The sequence below is a fragment of the Phyllobates terribilis genome, unplaced genomic scaffold (assembly GCF_046119375.1).
Source record: "Phyllobates terribilis strain yellow unplaced genomic scaffold, ASM4611937v1 Scaffold_5__5_contigs__length_657084704, whole genome shotgun sequence".
NCBI lineage: Eukaryota > Metazoa > Chordata > Amphibia > Anura > Dendrobatidae > Phyllobates > Phyllobates terribilis.
Window position 1 is genome coordinate 259,523,564 of NW_027362765.1, and position 18,550 is coordinate 259,542,113.

Below are 18,550 nucleotides of genomic sequence, written 5' to 3' on the forward strand. Positions count from 1 at the left end.
CTGCAAATATATATATTTAAAAAAGTCTGGTATACACCAGTAAATTATAACTGTGGTTTTGCTGTTCCACGGTAAAAAATCTCTATTATCCTGCTTTTGGCATTTTTTGCCGTAAAAAAAAACTAATAGTGTCTCCCTGATTTTTCAGACACAAATATATCTGTTGAAAATAGTCTGGTGTAGGCCCGAGAAATAGAAGTGTGGTTTTACAGTTCCATGGGTCAAATCTCTGTATTATCCTGCTTTCGCCATTTTTTGCCGTAAAGAAAAACAGTAGTAGCGTCTCCTGATTGTTCAGACACAAATATATCTGTTGAAAATAGTCTGGTATACACCAGTAAATTATAACTGTGGTTTTGCTGTTCCACGGTAAAAAATCTCTATTATCCTGCTTTTGGCATTTTTTGCCGAAAAAAAAAAAACGAATAGTGTCTCCCTGATTTTTCAGACACAAATATATCTGTTGAAAATAGTCTGGTGTAGGCCAGAGAAACAGAAGTGTGGTTTTGCAGTTCCACGGTTCAAACCTCTGTATTATCCACTTTTGGGCCGTTTGTATCTAAAAAAAAACTGTTTGAGTGTGTCGCTCACTGTTCAGCCGCAAATATATCTATTTAAAAAAGTCTGGCATACACCAGTAAATTATAACTGTGGTTTTGCTGTTCCACGGTAAAAAAATCTCTATTATCCTGCTTTTGGCATTTTTTGCCGTAAAAAAAAAATAATAGTGTCTCCTGATTGTTCAGACACAAATATATCTGTTGAAAATAGTCTGGTGTAGGCCCGAGAAATACAAGTGTGGTTTTGCAGTTCCACGGGTCAAATCTCTGTATTATCCTGCTTTTTTGCATTTTTTGCTGTAAAGAAAAACAGTAGTGTCTCCTGATTGTTGAGACACAAATATATCTGTTGAAAATAGTCTGGTGTAGGCCCGAGAAATACAAGCGTGGTTTTGCAGTTCCACGGGTCAAATCTCTGTATTATCCTGCTTTTAGCATTTTTTGGCATAAAGAAAAACAGTAGTAGTGTCTCCTGATTGTTCAGACACAAATATATCTGTTGAAAATAGTCTGGTGTAGGCCCGAGAAATACAAGTGTGGTTTTGCAGTTCCACGGGTCAAATCTCTGTATTATGCTGCTTTTTTGCATTTTTTGCCGTAAAGAAAAACAGTAGTGTCTCCTGATTGTTCAGACACAAATATATCTGTTGAAAATAGTCTGGTGTAGGCCCGAGAAATACAAGTGTGGTTTTGCAGTTCCACGGGTCAAATCTCTGTATTATCCACTTTTGGGCCATTTTTACCCCAAAAAAAACAGTTTGAGTGTGTCGCTCACTGTTCAGCCGCAAATATATCTATTTAAAATTTTCTGGTATACCCCAGTAAACAATAACTGTGGTTTTGCCATTCCACGGTAAAAAATCTCTATTATTCAGCTTTTGGTATTTTTTCCGTAAAGAAAAACAGTAATAGTTTCTCCCTGATTGTTCAGATTGTTTAAAAGAGTCGGGTGTAGGCCAGAGAAATAGAACTGTGGTTTTCCTCTTCCACGGTTCTAATCTACTTTTTATTACCCTTTTTCCATTGATAGTGCGAGTGTAAGCTATTTTACTTCCTTTACAATGGGCAAGGCGCGCGGTAAGGGACGTGGAACTGGACGTTCTGGTGATGGTGCGTGCAGAGGACGGGGCCGTGGCCAAGGTGAAAATGTGCCGCAACCAACAGCCGCATCTTCTCGCTCCCACTTCTTGACCGAATTACTAGGGAAGCACAGAACAACACCAGTATTGCGAACTGATCAGTGTTAACAGGTTATTAATTGGATAGCAGATAATACTTCCAGTTACCTGGGCACCACCACCTCCAGTCTGTCTTCCACACGGTCAACTCTTAGTAGCCGTGAGTCTCGACCGCATACTCCTCCTCACCCTGATGCTCCTTCCTCCCACCATGCCGAGTGTCGTCAGACAGCAACTGATCCCACACTTGGACACTCTGAAGAGCTGTTCACTGGTCCATTTCCAGATTTGTGCCCTTCGCCTGCTCCGCTTGAAGTGGTGGAAGAGGAGATCCCATGTAGCGATGCCCAAATATTTGAACAGCCACGGCCACAGGAAGTCGACGCTGGCAATTTGTCACAAGAGGTGGACGATGACGAGACACAATTGCCAGGAAGTGAGGAGGAGGATCGTGGTGCGCAAGTGGAAGAGGAAGAGGTGGTGGATGATCTAGTAACTGACCCAACGTGGCAGGAGAACATGCAGAGCGAGGCCAGCAGCACACAGGGTGAGGGAGGCAGAGTACCCCAACAGGCAGGAAGAAGCAGTGTGGTGGCCGCACACAGAAGGCGGGCAACAGTTCCCCCGTAACAGCAACACGAGGGACGTTGCCAGTACAACCTGTAGGTCTTCCAGAGTCTGGAAATTTTTTAAAGACTCTGCTGATAACCCCAAAAAGGCCATTTGTACCATTTGCCATGTGAGCATAAGCAGGGGTGACAAAACTACCAGCCTGACCACCACCAGCATGATCAGGCACATGGCAGCAAAGCACCCAACTTTGTGGGGCAAACCCCAGGGTCCACGACCAGTGTCAGCGGGTGTCACCACTGCTTCTTCCGCTGTTGTGTGTGCAATAGAACCCCCTGTTGTGTGTGCAAGGCAATCCCCTGTCCATACTGCATGCAAAGATGCCCCCTCCTCTCAGTCTTCACTTGTTATGGCAGTTTCTCAAGAAACAGAATCCACGTCCACATCCCACTGCAGTGTTCAATTGTCCATATCCCAGACCTTTGAACGAAAGCGGAAATTCGCAGCTAACGCCCCACAGGCCGCAGTCCTAAATTCGCACATTTCATGACTGCTTGCGTTGGAAATGCTGCCTTTTAGGCTGGTGGAAACGGAATCCTTCCGCAACCTTATGGCGGTGGCCGTCCCTCGGTACTCGGTCCCCAGCCGACACTATTTTGCCCAGTGTGCCATCCCCGCACTACACAAGCACGTGTCCCAAAACATCTGCCGCGCCCTCAACAACGCAGTTACTGGGAGAGTCCACCTGACAACGGACACGTGGACAAGTGCTTGTGGCCAGGGACGGTACATCTCCCTGACGGCACACTGGGTAAACATAGTGGAAGCCGGGACCCAGTCGGACCTTGGGACGGAACACATCCTCCCCACACCGAGGATTGCGGGCCCTATGTCAGTCAGAGTTGCCCCCACAGTGTACAGCTCCTGTGCATCATCCTCCTCCTCCTCCTCATGTTCAGCCTCCATCTGAGATATCACATCAGTTACAAGCTGGAAGCACTGCAGTACTCCCTCCGCCTGCCCTGCAACAGGCTGTGCTGAAACTCTTAAGCTTAGGTGAGAAACCTCACACTGCTTGTGAGTTGTGGACTGCTGTGAAAGAGCAGGCAGATCTGTGGCTGAGACCGCTGAACCTACATCAGGCATGGTCGTGTGTGACAATGGCCGTAACCTGGTGGCGGCTCTGAGGCGAGGCGAGATCACACACGTACCATGCCTGGCTCATGTTCTTAACCTCGTGGTTCAATACAAAAGAATCGCTGCACTGCTGCCAAATGGTGCTCAAGTAGGGGCCGAACCCGTTGCTACGTAAAAATAATCTTGGCACTCAAAATATTTTTCAAAGTAGTGAAAATTTTATTGCAGTCCAAAAGTAAGCATAAAACGTTTCGGTCGTAATGACCTTCATCAGTTAACTGCAAGATGTAGAACAATGTGAGTACATAAATATAACAGTTGATAACAAATACAATTACAATTTCAATTGCATGGATACAAAGGGAGGGAAAACTTGACCGGGGTAAAACATAAGGATTGTGACTGGGAAAGGGAGAGGAAAAAAAAAAGGGGGGGGGGGTTGTTTGGGCAGATAAGCGGATGGCTATCTGTGCTCAAATAGGTTAAGGCCGAGTACACCTACCGATGTAGCTAATTGCTACATGGCAGCCTTCGAGAACCTGATAGTCTACACTAGCCCTCTCTTCCAGACGCATTCCATACTCTGGAAGAGATATATAGATGACATTTTCTGTATCTGGAATGGCACTCCAGAGACACTTTCTTTAATCATCTCAATTCAGCGTGGCCCGATTTAGGTTTTACTGTCACCCACGACCATCAGAGAGTGAGTTTTTTGAACACTGTTGTTAGTAAGGACGAGAAGGGCTTCCTCACCACGGATTTATATTCGAAACTCACCGACCGCAATGGACTCTTACATTACTCTAGCAATCACTCAACACATATCAAAAAATCCATTCCAAGATCCCAATTCAAGAGAGTGGAAAGGATAGTGTCAAACCCTGTCATCCGCCAACAGAGGTTACAAGAAATGAGCTCCAAGTTCATTACAAGAGGTTATCCTCCAGCCGCATTACAAATCCAACAAGTAGAGTCCCCTAGGCCTCGCACTGACAATTCCGACCGGATCCCATTTGTCCACACGTATCACCCGTTCGCCTATACTCTACACAAAATAATCCGTAAACACTGGAATATCCTACACACAGGATATCCATCCATCACCAGTTTCCAAAAACCTTTCATGCCCTGCTTCAAGCGTGCTCGCAACCTCAGAGATTCTCTAGTTCGAGCAGACATTGGTAGCACAAAACAAGGACCCGTTCAACGGTTCCTTCAGAATCCAAAAATGGGAAAATTCCCATGCCTCCAATGTAGACAGTGTAGCAATGTCCTGAAAGGTAGTACTATCCACCACCCCTACACAGGAACGAAATTTTACATCAAGGGCTTCTTCACCTGCGAGAGTTCATTCGTAGTATACCTGATCAAATGCCCGTGCGGTATGATATATATAGGGGAGACCACCCAACCCATAAGGGACAGAATCTCAAAACACAAGTCCACAATTCGATGTAAGAATCTACTGCTCCCCATCCCCCACCACTTCATCAATAGTGGACACAACATATCTCAGCTAAGGTTCCAGGTTCTAGAACAGATTCAACAACCACGACGTGGAGGTGACCGTATCCGCCTCCTCAAACAGAGGGAGGCATAATGGATCAACAAACTAGAGTCTCTTTCCCCCAAAGGACTCAACCGCGAATATGATCTCCTTTCTTTTACTTGACAAGGGTCTAACCATAAACTAGGTAGTCATTTTGTCTAATCACTCTCTAGTTTACAAATGGTCTCTTAACTGTATTTTGAGGTGTATTTACAGATATTTTACAGATATTGTCACACATGTATGTGTATGAATGAGCATAGGCACATTCCATTATTCCTCAGAGGGAAACACCATTATGGTGACATTTCAGAAAAGGTACTTGTTGTTTACTGTCTCTGCTTATATTACAAGAGTATCATATTGCAGCACTTCTATTGAACTGCTATTACTGTTGTGCTATGCATAAATCATTTAATGATGCTGTTTTCCATTATCTCTGTTACAGATGCTCCCTCTCCTTGGTCCCTTCCTCAACCATCTCTCCTCACCACTCCGTTGTCTGTACTAGCGATACCCTTTTCCAGCAAAGCGCCCCATCGCCTTCTATAGCGCTAACAACTCCTTTCTGGTTGCTGGAACGCAAGCACACCAACCGTGGAACGCAAACGTCGCGGAGATACGCCACTTCCGGTGACGTCATCCAGCGACTTCCTGTCTCGCGCTCCCAGCCACCACACAGCGTCTGCGCGCATAGCAATCGCCCCATATATATAAAAGGATCTCTCCGCACACATATGGTCACTACAACAAGTGGTGGATACCGCGTTATGGATCCTGCCAGGTCTCAGACATCTTAAGGTAACGTCCTCAGCTACTACCAGTTTGTTTAAGATGCTCCAGAGATGCCATTGAGTATGCTCATATGTCCCCTTACCCATAGGTGGTCCTTACCATTGCCTGCTTAACTGATGGTACATCAGTACTCCTAGTTACATTTCAACATCGGTAGGTGTACTCGGCCTTAACCTATTTGGGCACAGGCCATCCGCTTATCTGCCCAAACAACCCCCCCCCCTTTTTTTTCCTCTCCCTTTCCCAGTCACAATCCTCATGTTTTACCCCGGTCAAATTTTCCCTCCCTTTGTATCCATGCAATTGAAATTGTAATTGTATTTGTTATCAACTGTTATATTTATGTACTCACATTGTTCTACATCTTGCAGTTAACTGATGAAGGTCATTACGACCGAAACGTTTTATGCTTACTTTTGGACTGCAATAAAATTTTCACTACTTTGAAAAATATTTTGAGTGCCAAGGTTATTTTTATGTAACCTCGTGGTTCAGCGGTTTCTTAAATTGTACCCCGAGTTGACAGATCTGCTCGTCAAAGTACGCCGCCTGTCAGCTCATTTTCGCAAGTCGGCTACAGCTTCCGCCGCCCTTGCTGTGTTGCAGCAGCGTTTGCAGCTTCCGTCACACCGACTGGTGTGTGATGTCCCCACACTTTGGAACTCTACCCTCCACATGTTGCAAAGGATTTGTGAGCAGAAGAGAGCAGTTGTGGAGTACCAGCTGCAACAAGGCCGTCGATATTCAGGTCAGACTCCACACATAAGACCTCAGGAGTGGACCTGGATGTCTGACATATGTACCATCTTGACAAACTTTGAGGAGTCCACCAAGATGGTGAGTGGCGATGACGCCATCATTAGCGTCAGCATTCCACTTGTCTGTCTTTTGCAACGCTCTCTGCAGAGAATTAAAGAGGAGGCATTGCAGCCAGAGTATGATGAGATGGATCAAGAAGCCGTAGCGGTCAATTACACACAGCCCAGCCTCATCTCATCCCAATGTGCATTGGGGGGACAATGAGGGAGAGGAAGAGGAGGAAGAACAGGAGCTTGTATCATGAACTGTAGATGGTAGTACCTGTACAACTGTCATACCGTCGGTTCAACGTGGGTGGCCTGAGGACAGGGGAGAGGAGGAGGAGAGCATGGTCAGTCGTCATCTTGGTGAGGACACGGAAGTCTTGCCCGTTACCAGTCTGGCACGCATGGCTGACTTTATGTTACGCTGCCTTAACCGTGACCCTCGCGTTGTCAAAATGTTGGGTGACAGTCATTACTGGTTGTTGACACTTTTAGACCCCCTCTACAAGGAGAACTTTCACTCTCTTATTCCTGAAGTGGAGAGGTCTCCAAAAATGGGGCAGTACCAGAAGGCGCTTGCTGCAGAACTGTTAAAAAAAATTCCCATCTGAACACGCTAGCGGCAGAGGTCAGAGTTCGTTGACCAACCAAGTCGTACAAGCGAGAGAGAGGCAACTCCAATCCAGCAGAGGCAGGGGAACACTGTCAATGTTCTGGGACAGTTTTCTCAGACCCTCCCTTCGGACAGACCCTGAGGCGCGGTGTTCTCTCACAAGGAGTGGAAAGTTTCAAAAGATGGTGAGGGAGTACCTTGCCGACCGTACCAGCGTCCTCCGTGATTCCTCTGTGCTTTTAATTCCTGGGTATCCAAGCTAGACACTTGGAATGAACTCGCTCTGTACGCCTTGGAGGTCCTGGCCTGCCCTGCCGCTAGCGTGTTATCGGAGCGTGTTTTTAGTGCCCCTGGGGGAATTATAACTGATAAGCGCACTCGCCTGTCAACTGACAATGCTGACAAGCTGACCCTTATCAAAATGAACAAGGGCTGGATTGGGCCAGACTTCTCATCACCACCAAATGACAGCAGAGTAACATAAAGTCAAATCCACTGTGTTATTTTGGGAGGTGTATTCACATGCACCGCTTCACACCCACACATGGGTATACGCTTCCTCATTTCGGCTGTTTTATGTTCTTCTCTTTATCCTCAGCCTCCACCACCACTATACCACCTGGGTGACCGTGGTCCGTGTTGCCATTATTGAAAGTTCCTCCGTCCTTATTTTTGTCAGCTTTTGCTTTGAAGGCATAAGCAAAGACAGTGGGAGACCCACTCCCCAATAATGGGAATAATATTTTTAAGATGCTGTACTGTATGGCTCTTGGAAGGGGCATTAAAAGCGTCTTGTTAAGCTACTGCGACCTCCACCACTTTTCCGAGGGGCATTCAAACCATCTTGTTAAGCTACTGCGACCTCCACCACTTTTCCAAGGGGCATTAAAAGCATCTTGTTAAACGACTCTGAACTCCACAGCTCTTCCAAGGGGCATTGAAATGCTGTTTTTAATTAACTCTAACCTCCACGACTCTTCGAACGGGCATTGCATTTCCTCCTAATTTTTGGCAGCTTTTGCTTGGAAGGCAAAAGCAAAGACTATGGGAGACACACTCCCCAATAATGGGAATAATGTTTGTAATATGCTGTACTGCATGGCTCTTGTAAGGGGCATTGCAAGGTCCTCCGTCCTAATTTTTGGCAGCTTTTGCTTGGAAGGCATAAGCAAATACTATGGGAGACCCACTCCCCAATAATAGGAATAATGTTTGTAATATGCTCTACAGTATGGCTCTTGGAAGGGGCATTAAAAGCGTCTTTTTAAGCTACTGCGACCTCCACCACTTTCCCGAGGGGCATTAAAACCGTCTTGTTAAGCTACTGGGACCTCCATTTCTCTTCTGAGGGGCATTAAGCTACTGTGACCTCCACCACTTTTCCGAGGGGCATTAAAACCGTCTTGTTAAGCTACTGGGACCTCCACATCTCTTCCAAGGGGCATTCAAACCATCTTGTTAAGCTACTGCGACCTCCACCACTTTTCCAAGTGGCATTAAAACCGTCTTGTTAAGCTACTGGGACCTCCACGTCTCTTTTGAGGGGCATTAAAAGCGTCTTGTTAAGCTACTGTGACCTCCACCACTTTTCCGAGGGGCATTAAAACCGTCTTGTTAAGCTACTGGGACCTCCACGTCTCTTCCAAAGGACATTCAAACCGTCTTGTTAAGCTACTGCGACCTCCACCACTTTTCCGAGGGGCATTCAAACCGTCTTGTTAAGCTACTGCGACCTCCACCACTTTTCCAAGGGGCATTAAAAGCGTCTTGTTAAACCACTCTGAACTCCACAGCTCTTCCAAGGGGCATTGAAATGTTGTTTTTAATTAACTCTAAGCTCCACGGCTCTTCGAACGGGCATTGCATTTCCTCCTAATTTTTGGCAGCTTTTGCTTGGAAGGCATAAGCAAAGACTATGGGAGACACACTCCCCAATAATGGGAATAATGTTTGTAATATGCCGCACTGCATGGCTCTTGTAAGGGGCATTGCAAGTTCCTCCGTCCTAATTTTTGGCAGCTTTTGCTTGGAAGGCATAAGCAAAGACTATGGGAGACACACTCCCCAATATTGGGAAAAATGTTTTTAAGATGCTGTACTGTATGGCTCTTGTAAGGGGCATTAAAACCGTCTTGTTAAGCTACTGCGACCTCCACCACTTTTCCGAGGGGCGTTAAAACCGTCTTGTTAAGCTACTGTGACCTCCACGTCTCTTCCAAGGGACATTCAAACCGTCTTATTAAGCTACTGCGAGCTCCACGTCTTTTCCGACGGGCATTAAAACCGTCTTGTTAAGCTACAGTGACCTCCACGTCTCTTCAAAGGGGCATTAAAAGCGTCTTCTTAAGCCACTCTGAACTCCACAGCTCTTCCAAGGAGCATTGAAATGTTGTTTTTAATTAACTCTAACCTCCACGACTCTTCCAACGGGCATTGCATTTCCTCCTAATTTTAGTCAGCTTTTGCTTTTCAATGCAAAGGTGAAAACTAAGGGAGACCCACTCCCCAATAATGGGTAGAAGGTTTTTAGTACGCTGTAATCCACGTCTGTTTCAAGAGGCATTGCAGTTCCTCATAATTTTTGGAAAGCCTTCCATTCACTGCTTAGGCCAACAGTGTACAGGAGACCCAGTTGCTATAAATGGAACAAACAGTTTAGTTAAGGCCCTCTGACCTCCATGTCATTTCCAAGGGGCATTGCAGTGCCTCAAAATTTTTGGTAGGCATTGCACTCACTATATGCCCTATAACTGTGTAGCCGAACTGCTCCTTTTGTTACAGAAACATATCCTACAAGACATATGTGGTTGACTGGCCTGATATTGATGTGAATGGTCCCTGTTCCTCCTGCTCTTTCTCCTTTGCCACTACCTCATCCATCATTTATCACCTGAAGCTTTGTTTTAACGGGAGTCATAGAAGTGGGATAGTAGCAGGAAAACGTCCAGCAATCCTCGGAAGAGGTAGGATATGCGCCAAAACGCTGACCACCTCAGGCCTAGCCGCTACTACATACATGCCCTTGCATTCCAAGAAAACAACGCAGATGCTAACTTCTATCATCATCATCATGCTCCTCACCTTGGCACTCTCAACTCCCCTGATGGAGAAGCCAGGGCCCACCGGAGGAGTCTGATTCTCTGGTGGGCTCGTCCAATGCTGCCCTAAAGCAGGCCGGGCTAAGAAAAGTGTGTGGGGGGATGTTCCAAGGAGAAATAGGGGCAGCTGAGGGACCGTTTATGGACACCCGGCTGGGGATTGAGTATGGATACCAGGCCGCCAACGCAGCCATGACATGGTGGCCAGATTCCGCCTCCACATGCCTAAAAGGCCCAATTTCAAGTGCAAGCAAGCAGTATGGTATTGCAGCCTGGGGGTGGGTGGGTGGGTGGCAGGCTGCATACTTGCGCTTGTCGCAGAGTGCATCTTCTTACAGTCACCACTGTACTTACGAGAGCTTCAATCAGCAAGATATCTTGAGTAAACTGTATTTACTTCATACTGGATAAACATGAGATACAATCCAGTGTCACACAGTCCGTGTGCTGCTGACATAACACATACAGGAAAAAAAAAACACAGGAAGTAAAAACAACCAACAATTGAGAGCTTCCCTCCCCACATTACAGCAAGCATATAACTTTACACACTATCGCCATCTGCTGTCTGGCTAGTATAAAGTCCTCCTTTCACTTATAATAAGTCCTAATCTGTTGCATATGCCAACACCCTTTCTCAACAGTAAGGACTTATTCAATCAAACGCAACTTTTTTTATTAGTCTCTGGTGTTTATCAGCATTCAACGCCTTCGTGAATATGTCTGCTGTCATTTCTATAGTAGGAGAATACTCTAACTTCAAGACTCCTTGTTCCTGATGATCTCTCAAGAAATGATGTTTCACATCAATATGCTTGGTTCTTGGATTGACTCTTTCCATCTGAGCAAGAACAAGACATCCTTGATTGTCCTCTTTCAGTTTTGTTGGTTCCAACTGTGGTTGTCCTAATTCTGTCAACAATTGTCTTAACCACAGTACTTCTTGACTCGCATGTGCTGCGGCAACATATTCTGCTTCTGTTGAAGACAGTGTCACAATTGACTGTTTCTTACTTGTCCAACTTATAGGTCCGCCTGAGAGAAAAAAAAAATATGTCCACTGGTAGATCTTCTGTCAGTTGGATCTCCAGCCCAATCTGCATCAACATATCCTGTTAAAATGCAATTATCACTTGTGGGTAATTTCAGCTTAACATTGCTAGTTCCTTTCAAACAACGCATTACTCTCTTCACGGCATTCCAATCAGCTTTATTTGGTTTTGATACCTTTCTACTCAGAATTCCTACTGCTTCTGCGATGTCTGGTCTTGTAACGGTCGCTAGATACAGTAGTTTTCCTATTGCTGTTCTTTATTCTTCATTATTTGGTAGCATATTTTTTTCACTGTTCATCTCTTTGAGATAATTAGTTTCCATTGGAGACTTTACTGTTTTTGCATCCTTTAATCCAAATTTTTCTGTTATGTCTTGAATCATGTGATTTTGATTCAGTAGGAAACTTCCGTCTTCTTCTCTTTCTACCTGTATTCCTAGGTACTGTTTCACATTTCCCAAGTCTTTGATTTCGAAATGTTGCTTCAGGATTTTTAGAATTTTTCTTTATCCCTTTCTTGTTTAAAACAAATCAAAATGTCGTCTACATATATGAGTACATAAATCCATCTATTAATCAGCCTTTTTGTGTACAAGCATGGATCAGCTTTGCTTCTTTGAAATTTTTCATTTGTAAGTACTTCCGTGATTTTGTCATTCCACGCTTTAGCTGCTTGCTTTAAACCATATATGCTTTTCTGTAGTTTGCAAACTTTATTTGGATTTCTTTCATCTTTGAATCCTGGAGGTTGTTCCATGTAAATGTCTTCTGTTAAATCTCCATTCAAAAAAGCTGTCTTTACATCCAGATGTCTCAGTTCAATCTGTTTCATTGCTGCAACTGTAAGTAAAGTTCTTATTGTAGTGTGTTTGACAACTGGAGCAAATGTCTCATCATAGTCTTCTCCATATTTTTGAGAATACCCTTTAGCTACGAGTCTTGCTCGATATCTTTCAGCTGTGCCATCTGTTTGGTATTTTACTTTAAAAATCCATTTACATCCTATGGCTTTTCTTCCTTCTGGCAACTATGTTAGTGTCCATGTATTTGAATCATGCATGGATTTAATTTCTGTTTCTGTTGCTTCTATCCATTTATTAGCTTCTTCTTCAGGAGGTTTAGATATGTCTTCCCAAGAGGTAGGCTCATAGATTTTTCTTATGCTTGTCTTGTATGAGAGACATTTTGGTGGTTTTCCTTTGTTCTTTCTCATTGAACGTCTTGGTTCTGTGTCTGTTTGTAGTTGTGATTCTTCACTTTCAGTATTTTGTTCATTAATTTCTACTTCTTTCTCATCAGATATTTCTTCAGTTATGTCACTATTGTTTTTCTCATTTTTTGTTTCAACTGAAATCGTTATGTCTTCATTTAAATCTTCAATGAATGTCACACTGTTACTCACTGTAACTCTGTCTGTTTTGGGATCTAGGATTCTATATCCTTTGCAATTTTCACTATATCCAACAAATATTCCTTCCATGGATCTGTTTTGAAGTTTGGAACGTTTTTCTGTTGGAATGAATATAAAAACTTTACATCCAAAAACTTTTAAATGATTGACACTTGGTTTCATACCTTGCCACAGTTCATATGGAGTTTTCGTCAGTTTTCTGGAAAAAAAGTCGGTTCTGTAGATATGTAGCTCTCATTGCTGCCTCACCCCAATATTTCTCTGGTAGTTTGGAATCCGTCAGCATACATCTTATCATTTCTGTTAGAGTTCTGTTTTTCCTTTCTGCTACTCCATTTTGTTCAGGTGTGTATGGAACAGTTTTCTGGTGTTCTATTCCATTTTGTCTTAAGTAGTCTTCTATTCTGTGACCTGTAAATTCACCTCCATTATCACTTCTTTTGACAATTGGCTTTCTTTGAAATTTGTTACTTGATCTTGTTTCATAGTCTACAAGTTTATCAAAAACTTCACTTTTGTTCTTAATTAAGTATGTGACTGTGTATCTTGAGTAGTCGTCTATAAAAGTCAACATGTATCTTTTGCCTCCTGATGTAGTCACTTTCATGGGTCCACATACATCAGTATTCACCAAATCAAGTGGTCTTTCACTTTTCATCTCACTTTCTTTTGGAATAGATATCCTTGTGGATTTGGATTTTATACAACATTCACATCTTACGGTAATTGAGCAATCTGATATCTTTAAATCTTTTGTCTATTCTTTTCTCTGTAGTTCCCTTATACTGTCAGGGTGTCTATGTCCTATACGTCTGTGCCACATGTGAATACAGTTTTTGTGATCATGTGTACATACCTTCATCTGTTCCTTTGGTGTGTCAAAATGATATAATTGTTCATCTGCCTTGACTTTGGTTATCACCTTATTTCCTGCAATAATTGCACACTCATTGTCTTTGAATTTTACTGTATGTCCTTTTGCTGGTAAACTTTTCACAGATAATAATCCGCCTTCCAATTTTGGAACATACAACACATCCTGTGCAAGTATCTTTGAATCTTGTCCGAACTTGTTTGAACAATTTAGCATACCTTGTCCGATACCTTCTGCAGTTATTTTGCTTCCATCTGCAAGATAAATGGCTTCTTTCTTATCTAAATCAAGATCAGTAAAGAAATTCTTGTCACTTGTCATATGACTCGTTGCTCCTGAATCAATAAACCAACCAAGTGATGATTTCTTGTCTGTTACTTTAAATGTGCCATTCCAATTATTCTCACATGAATCGGAAATTGTGTTTTTTACTTTCTGTATATGCTTTTTATGTTGTAATTTTTGTTGTTCTGCTTTCCATATGGTACAGTCTTTCTTTAAATGACCTTTTTTCTTACATCTGAAGCATTCTCTTGTCTCTTTATTATAGGGTTTTTTAAATTCTGTAGCTTTAAGAGCGTTTTCACTGTCCTTTTCAGTATAAGAATCATTTCTTTGTTCTTTTCTTCTCTGATATTCATCTATTAGTCTTGTTTTCACAAAATCTAATGTAATGTCAGTTTCTGGTCTCGTCTCAAGGGCATTTATCAAGGCTGTATACGAATCTGGTAAACTGCACAATAATATAGCTGCTACATGACTTTCTTTAATGTCTTCACCAATAGATCTTAGCTGTGATATCACTTCCATCATTGAGAATATGTGCTTCTGCATGTCGTCATTTGCACTCAATCTCATACTGTAAAGCTTTCTTAATAAAAATAACTTGTGATTCAAGCTAGGTCTTTCATACAGTTTTTTTAATGCTTCCCACATTCCTTTCGCTGTTTCTTCATTTCTTATATGTATTAATTGAGCATCATCCACTAATAAGCTAATGGTGGCTCTCGCTTGTCTATTTTTCTTATCCCATGTCTGATAATCTTGATCTGGTCTTTCTGTAACAATTACTTCCCATAAATCATCCTTAGATAACAACATCTCTACTTTGAATTTCCCTAACTGATAATTTTCACTATTCAGTTTAGCTACTGTGAATTTCAGTTCTGTGTTACTCATCATCTTTATATAGTCTTACTTGTTTAGAGAGTTGTACTGAAGATATTCTCCTGTTTTTTCTTGCTGATAGTTCCTGTATGTCCTGCCTGTGTTGAATTCTCTGTAATTATATCCAGCTCCTGGGATCAGCAAGATATCTTGAGTAAACAGTATTTACTTCATACTGGATAAACATGAGAAACAATTCAGAGTCACACAGTCCATGTGCTGCTGACATAACACATACAGGAAAAAAAACCACAGGATGTAAAAACAACCAGCAATTGAGAGCTTCCCTCCCCACATTACAGCAAGCATATAACTTTACACACTATCGCCATCTGCTGTCTGGTTAGTATAAAGTCCTCCTTTCACTTATAATAATTCTAATCTGTTGCATATGCCAACAGCGCTTGCATTGCAAGGAATGGGAGAGGTACAATTGAACACTGCCCTGAGACAAGGACTTGAATGGGGATAGCTGCAAGTCTGCAACGACAGGTGCAGGGTGGGAGGCATCTTCGCATGTACCATGAACAGGGGTTTGGCATGCACACACTACAGTGGAATAGGCTGTCCTTCCCACTAAATGCACTGGGGAGGGTACAGGTAATATTTTAGTATGCGCGCTTAATCTTATGTATAAGGCACACTGGGACAAATAGGGGCGGCTGGGGACTGAGTATGGATACCTCGCTGCCGAAGCGGCCATGAGATAGTGGCCAGCTTCGGTCTCCTCCAAACTAAAAGGCCCCATTTCAAGTGCAAGCTAGCAGTATGGCATTGCAGCCTGGGGGTGGGTGGGTGGCAGGCTGCACACTTACCCTTGCATTAAAAGAAAACAAAGCAGATGCTAACTTCTATCATCATCATCATCATGCTCCTCACCTTGGCACTCTCAACTCCCCTGATGGAGATGCCAGGGCGCACCGGAGGAGTCTGGTTCTCTGGTGGGCTCGTCCAATGCTGCCCTAAAGCAGGCCGGGCTAAGAAAAGTGTGTGGGGGGAAGTTGACAGGAGAAATAGGGGCGGCTGGGGACCGTGTGTGGACACCCGGCTGCGGGGCGGCTGGGGACCGAGTATGGACAGCCGGCCGCCCCCTGGCGGCTGGGGACCGAGTGTGGACACCTGGCCGTCGGGTGGCTGGGGACTGAGTATGGATTCCAGATCGCCAACGCAGCCATGACGTGGTGGCCAGATTCCGCCTCCACATGCCTAAAAGGCCCAATTTCAAGTGCAAGCAAGCAAGCAGTATGGTATTGCAGCCTGGGGGTGGGTGGGTGGCAGGCTGCACACTTACGCTTGCATTCCAAGAAAACAAAGCAGATGCTAACTTGTATCATCATCATCATGGTCCTCACCTTGGCTCACTCAACTCCCCTGATGGAGATGCCAGGGCCCACCGGAGGAGTCTGGTTCTCTGGTGGGCTCGTCTAATACTGCCCTAAAGCAGGCCGGGCTAAGAAAAGTGTGTGGGGGGAAGTTGACAGGAGAAATAGGGGCTACCCCCAGGCGGCTGGGAACCGTGTGTGGACACCCGGCCGCGTGGCGGCTGGGGACTGAGTATGGACACCCGGCCGCCATCGCAGCCATGACGTGGTGGCCAGATTCCGCCTACACATGCCTAAAAGGCCCAATTTCAAGTGCAAGCAAGCAGTATGGTATTGCAGCCTGGGGGTGGGTGGGTGGTTGGCTGCATATTTGCGCTTGCATTGCAAGGAATGGGGGAGGTACAATTGAACACTGCCCTGGGACAAGAACTTGCATGGGGATAGTTGAATGCATTTGTCATGGTTGAAAGCAATACAAAAGTGCAAAAACTCATAAAAAATGCTACTTGTGAACATAGCCCAAGGTGTGGAGGAGTATTTTTTTTTTTTGGTTATTTATTTTACCTTATACACAAGTCTTTACCCTGGAAAGGAACTTCCTTAACATATTTCACAGGAAAGCAGTTTCACTTTCGTTTTTGAACGTTTTATTATGAGTCTGTAAAAGTGGCTTAATACCTCTGACCACGTTGTTGACAGCAGTGGCCTGGGGGTCAGAAATGCTTCCTGGGGCGATCCCCATGCTGTCCCCATGTCATTTGAGCACTGTCACTATCGTTTTGGGCACTTGTTAGGCTTTTAAAAGACTGCAGGGGGTGCCGACGCAAAAATGCTCGGGTCTCCCATAGACTAACATTGGGCTCGTTGCTCGGGTCGAGCACCCGAGTATCACGGCGAGCTCAGCCCGAGCTTCGAGCATCCGAGCATTTTAGTGCTCGCTCAACACTACTAGGTACCTTATTGTGACACAGAGTGTACTGCAAAGGAGAAAATATATTTCACCTTTGATAAAGTTATGTAAATCCCGACCTGAGCGTGACAGCTGCATAGAAATATATGAAGATTCAGGTATATGATATATGAATCTGGAGAGCCGCCGGCCAGTCCGTGCATTGCTGTCTGATCTCAGTTCAATTTATTCGGCTGTCTGACTGCACCTTTATATACAAGAGGAATAGTAGCCAAATTTTGAGAATATAAAATTTTACTTTCCCAACATTTACAGTAATTTATACATGGCAGCCTTAGATCTGATGAATTTTTATATTAATACTTTCCATAATAAGTTTACTATACATTAACATAAGTGACATAACAACACAAGGGAGAAGTCTCTAGTAATCTCCAGCAGTCACTCTTCTCTCCCGCCCTCCTGTCACGTCACTTTTCCAGTCCATGCTGGAAGCTGCTGCACCGCCTCTTCCCTCCCCTCATGGATGATCAGTGTTTGTACACAGGGCCCTCCCTTACACTCCATATACAGAGAGCACATGGAAGTGTCAGGAAGACACCAGATGTCTCAGCAGTGAATATATAAGAAGCTGAGGTAGAACTGCCTGCAGTACTGAGCAGCAAGAAAGCAGCAGCTGACACATTGCCTCCAACTCAACCGAGACCAGAAGCTTCAGCAAAATCAGCCAAAGATGTTTCCTCTCAGCGTTCTGCGGTCCTCATACAGCCCTCTGTGTGTCTGCCGGGAGCCGGCCCTCACTCTCTGGCCGGCTGCACAGCTCATGCTTGGCCTCCTGGAGGATGACATGATGAAGAAGGACATGGAGAGGAGAATGCAGTGTGTCCACCAGGCTCACCACCTCCTGGCGCAGGGCATGGGACGGAGAGCCGATCTGAGCAGAAGCTCCGCAGCCTCTGACAAGAACTCTTCCACCACAGGCAAAGAGGGGAAGGAAAACTTTGAGCTCACCCTGGATGTCAGTGGCTTTTCTCCCGAGGAGCTGACAGTGAGAACAGAAGGCAGGAGACTCATTGTATCAGGAAAGCATGACAAGAAAAAGGAGACGGAGAATGGCGGCTATTTCCATGAGTACAAAGAGTGGAAGAGAGAAGCGGAGCTCCCGCAGGACGTCAGCCCTAAGGACGTTGTGTGCTCCCTGTCCAACAATGGCCGGCTCCACTTTCTGGCTCCTAGACTGGCACTGCCGACTACTGAAGAAAGATCTATTCCTATCACCCAGAGCCCCGGAGATGGACAACTGAGCCCCCCGGAGATCCAGAGCAGTAACCCAGAGGGAGAGGAAGGACTGGGTTCTTCCTGACTCAATATGGACAGTTATCCTATTCTGTGTCTGATATGTCTTTCTATCAATGTCTGCAAATAGTAATGAAATGTTTGTGGAAAATTCTAATGAATTATTGAGCAATTTATTATTTTTTTCTGTCTAATAAAATGTTATACATA

General features: G+C 44.3%; 1 protein-coding gene across 1 annotated transcript; it reads left to right on the forward strand.

Moving 5' to 3' along the window:
* Positions 1–17,506: 17,506 nt before the first annotated feature.
* On the forward strand, positions 17,507–18,550 carry LOC141271111 (heat shock protein 30C-like). The gene has a single exon (XM_073681216.1). The coding sequence runs from the start codon at positions 17,778–17,780 to the stop codon at positions 18,405–18,407; it is 630 nt and encodes a 209-aa protein (XP_073537317.1). The 5' UTR covers positions 17,507–17,777; the 3' UTR covers positions 18,408–18,550.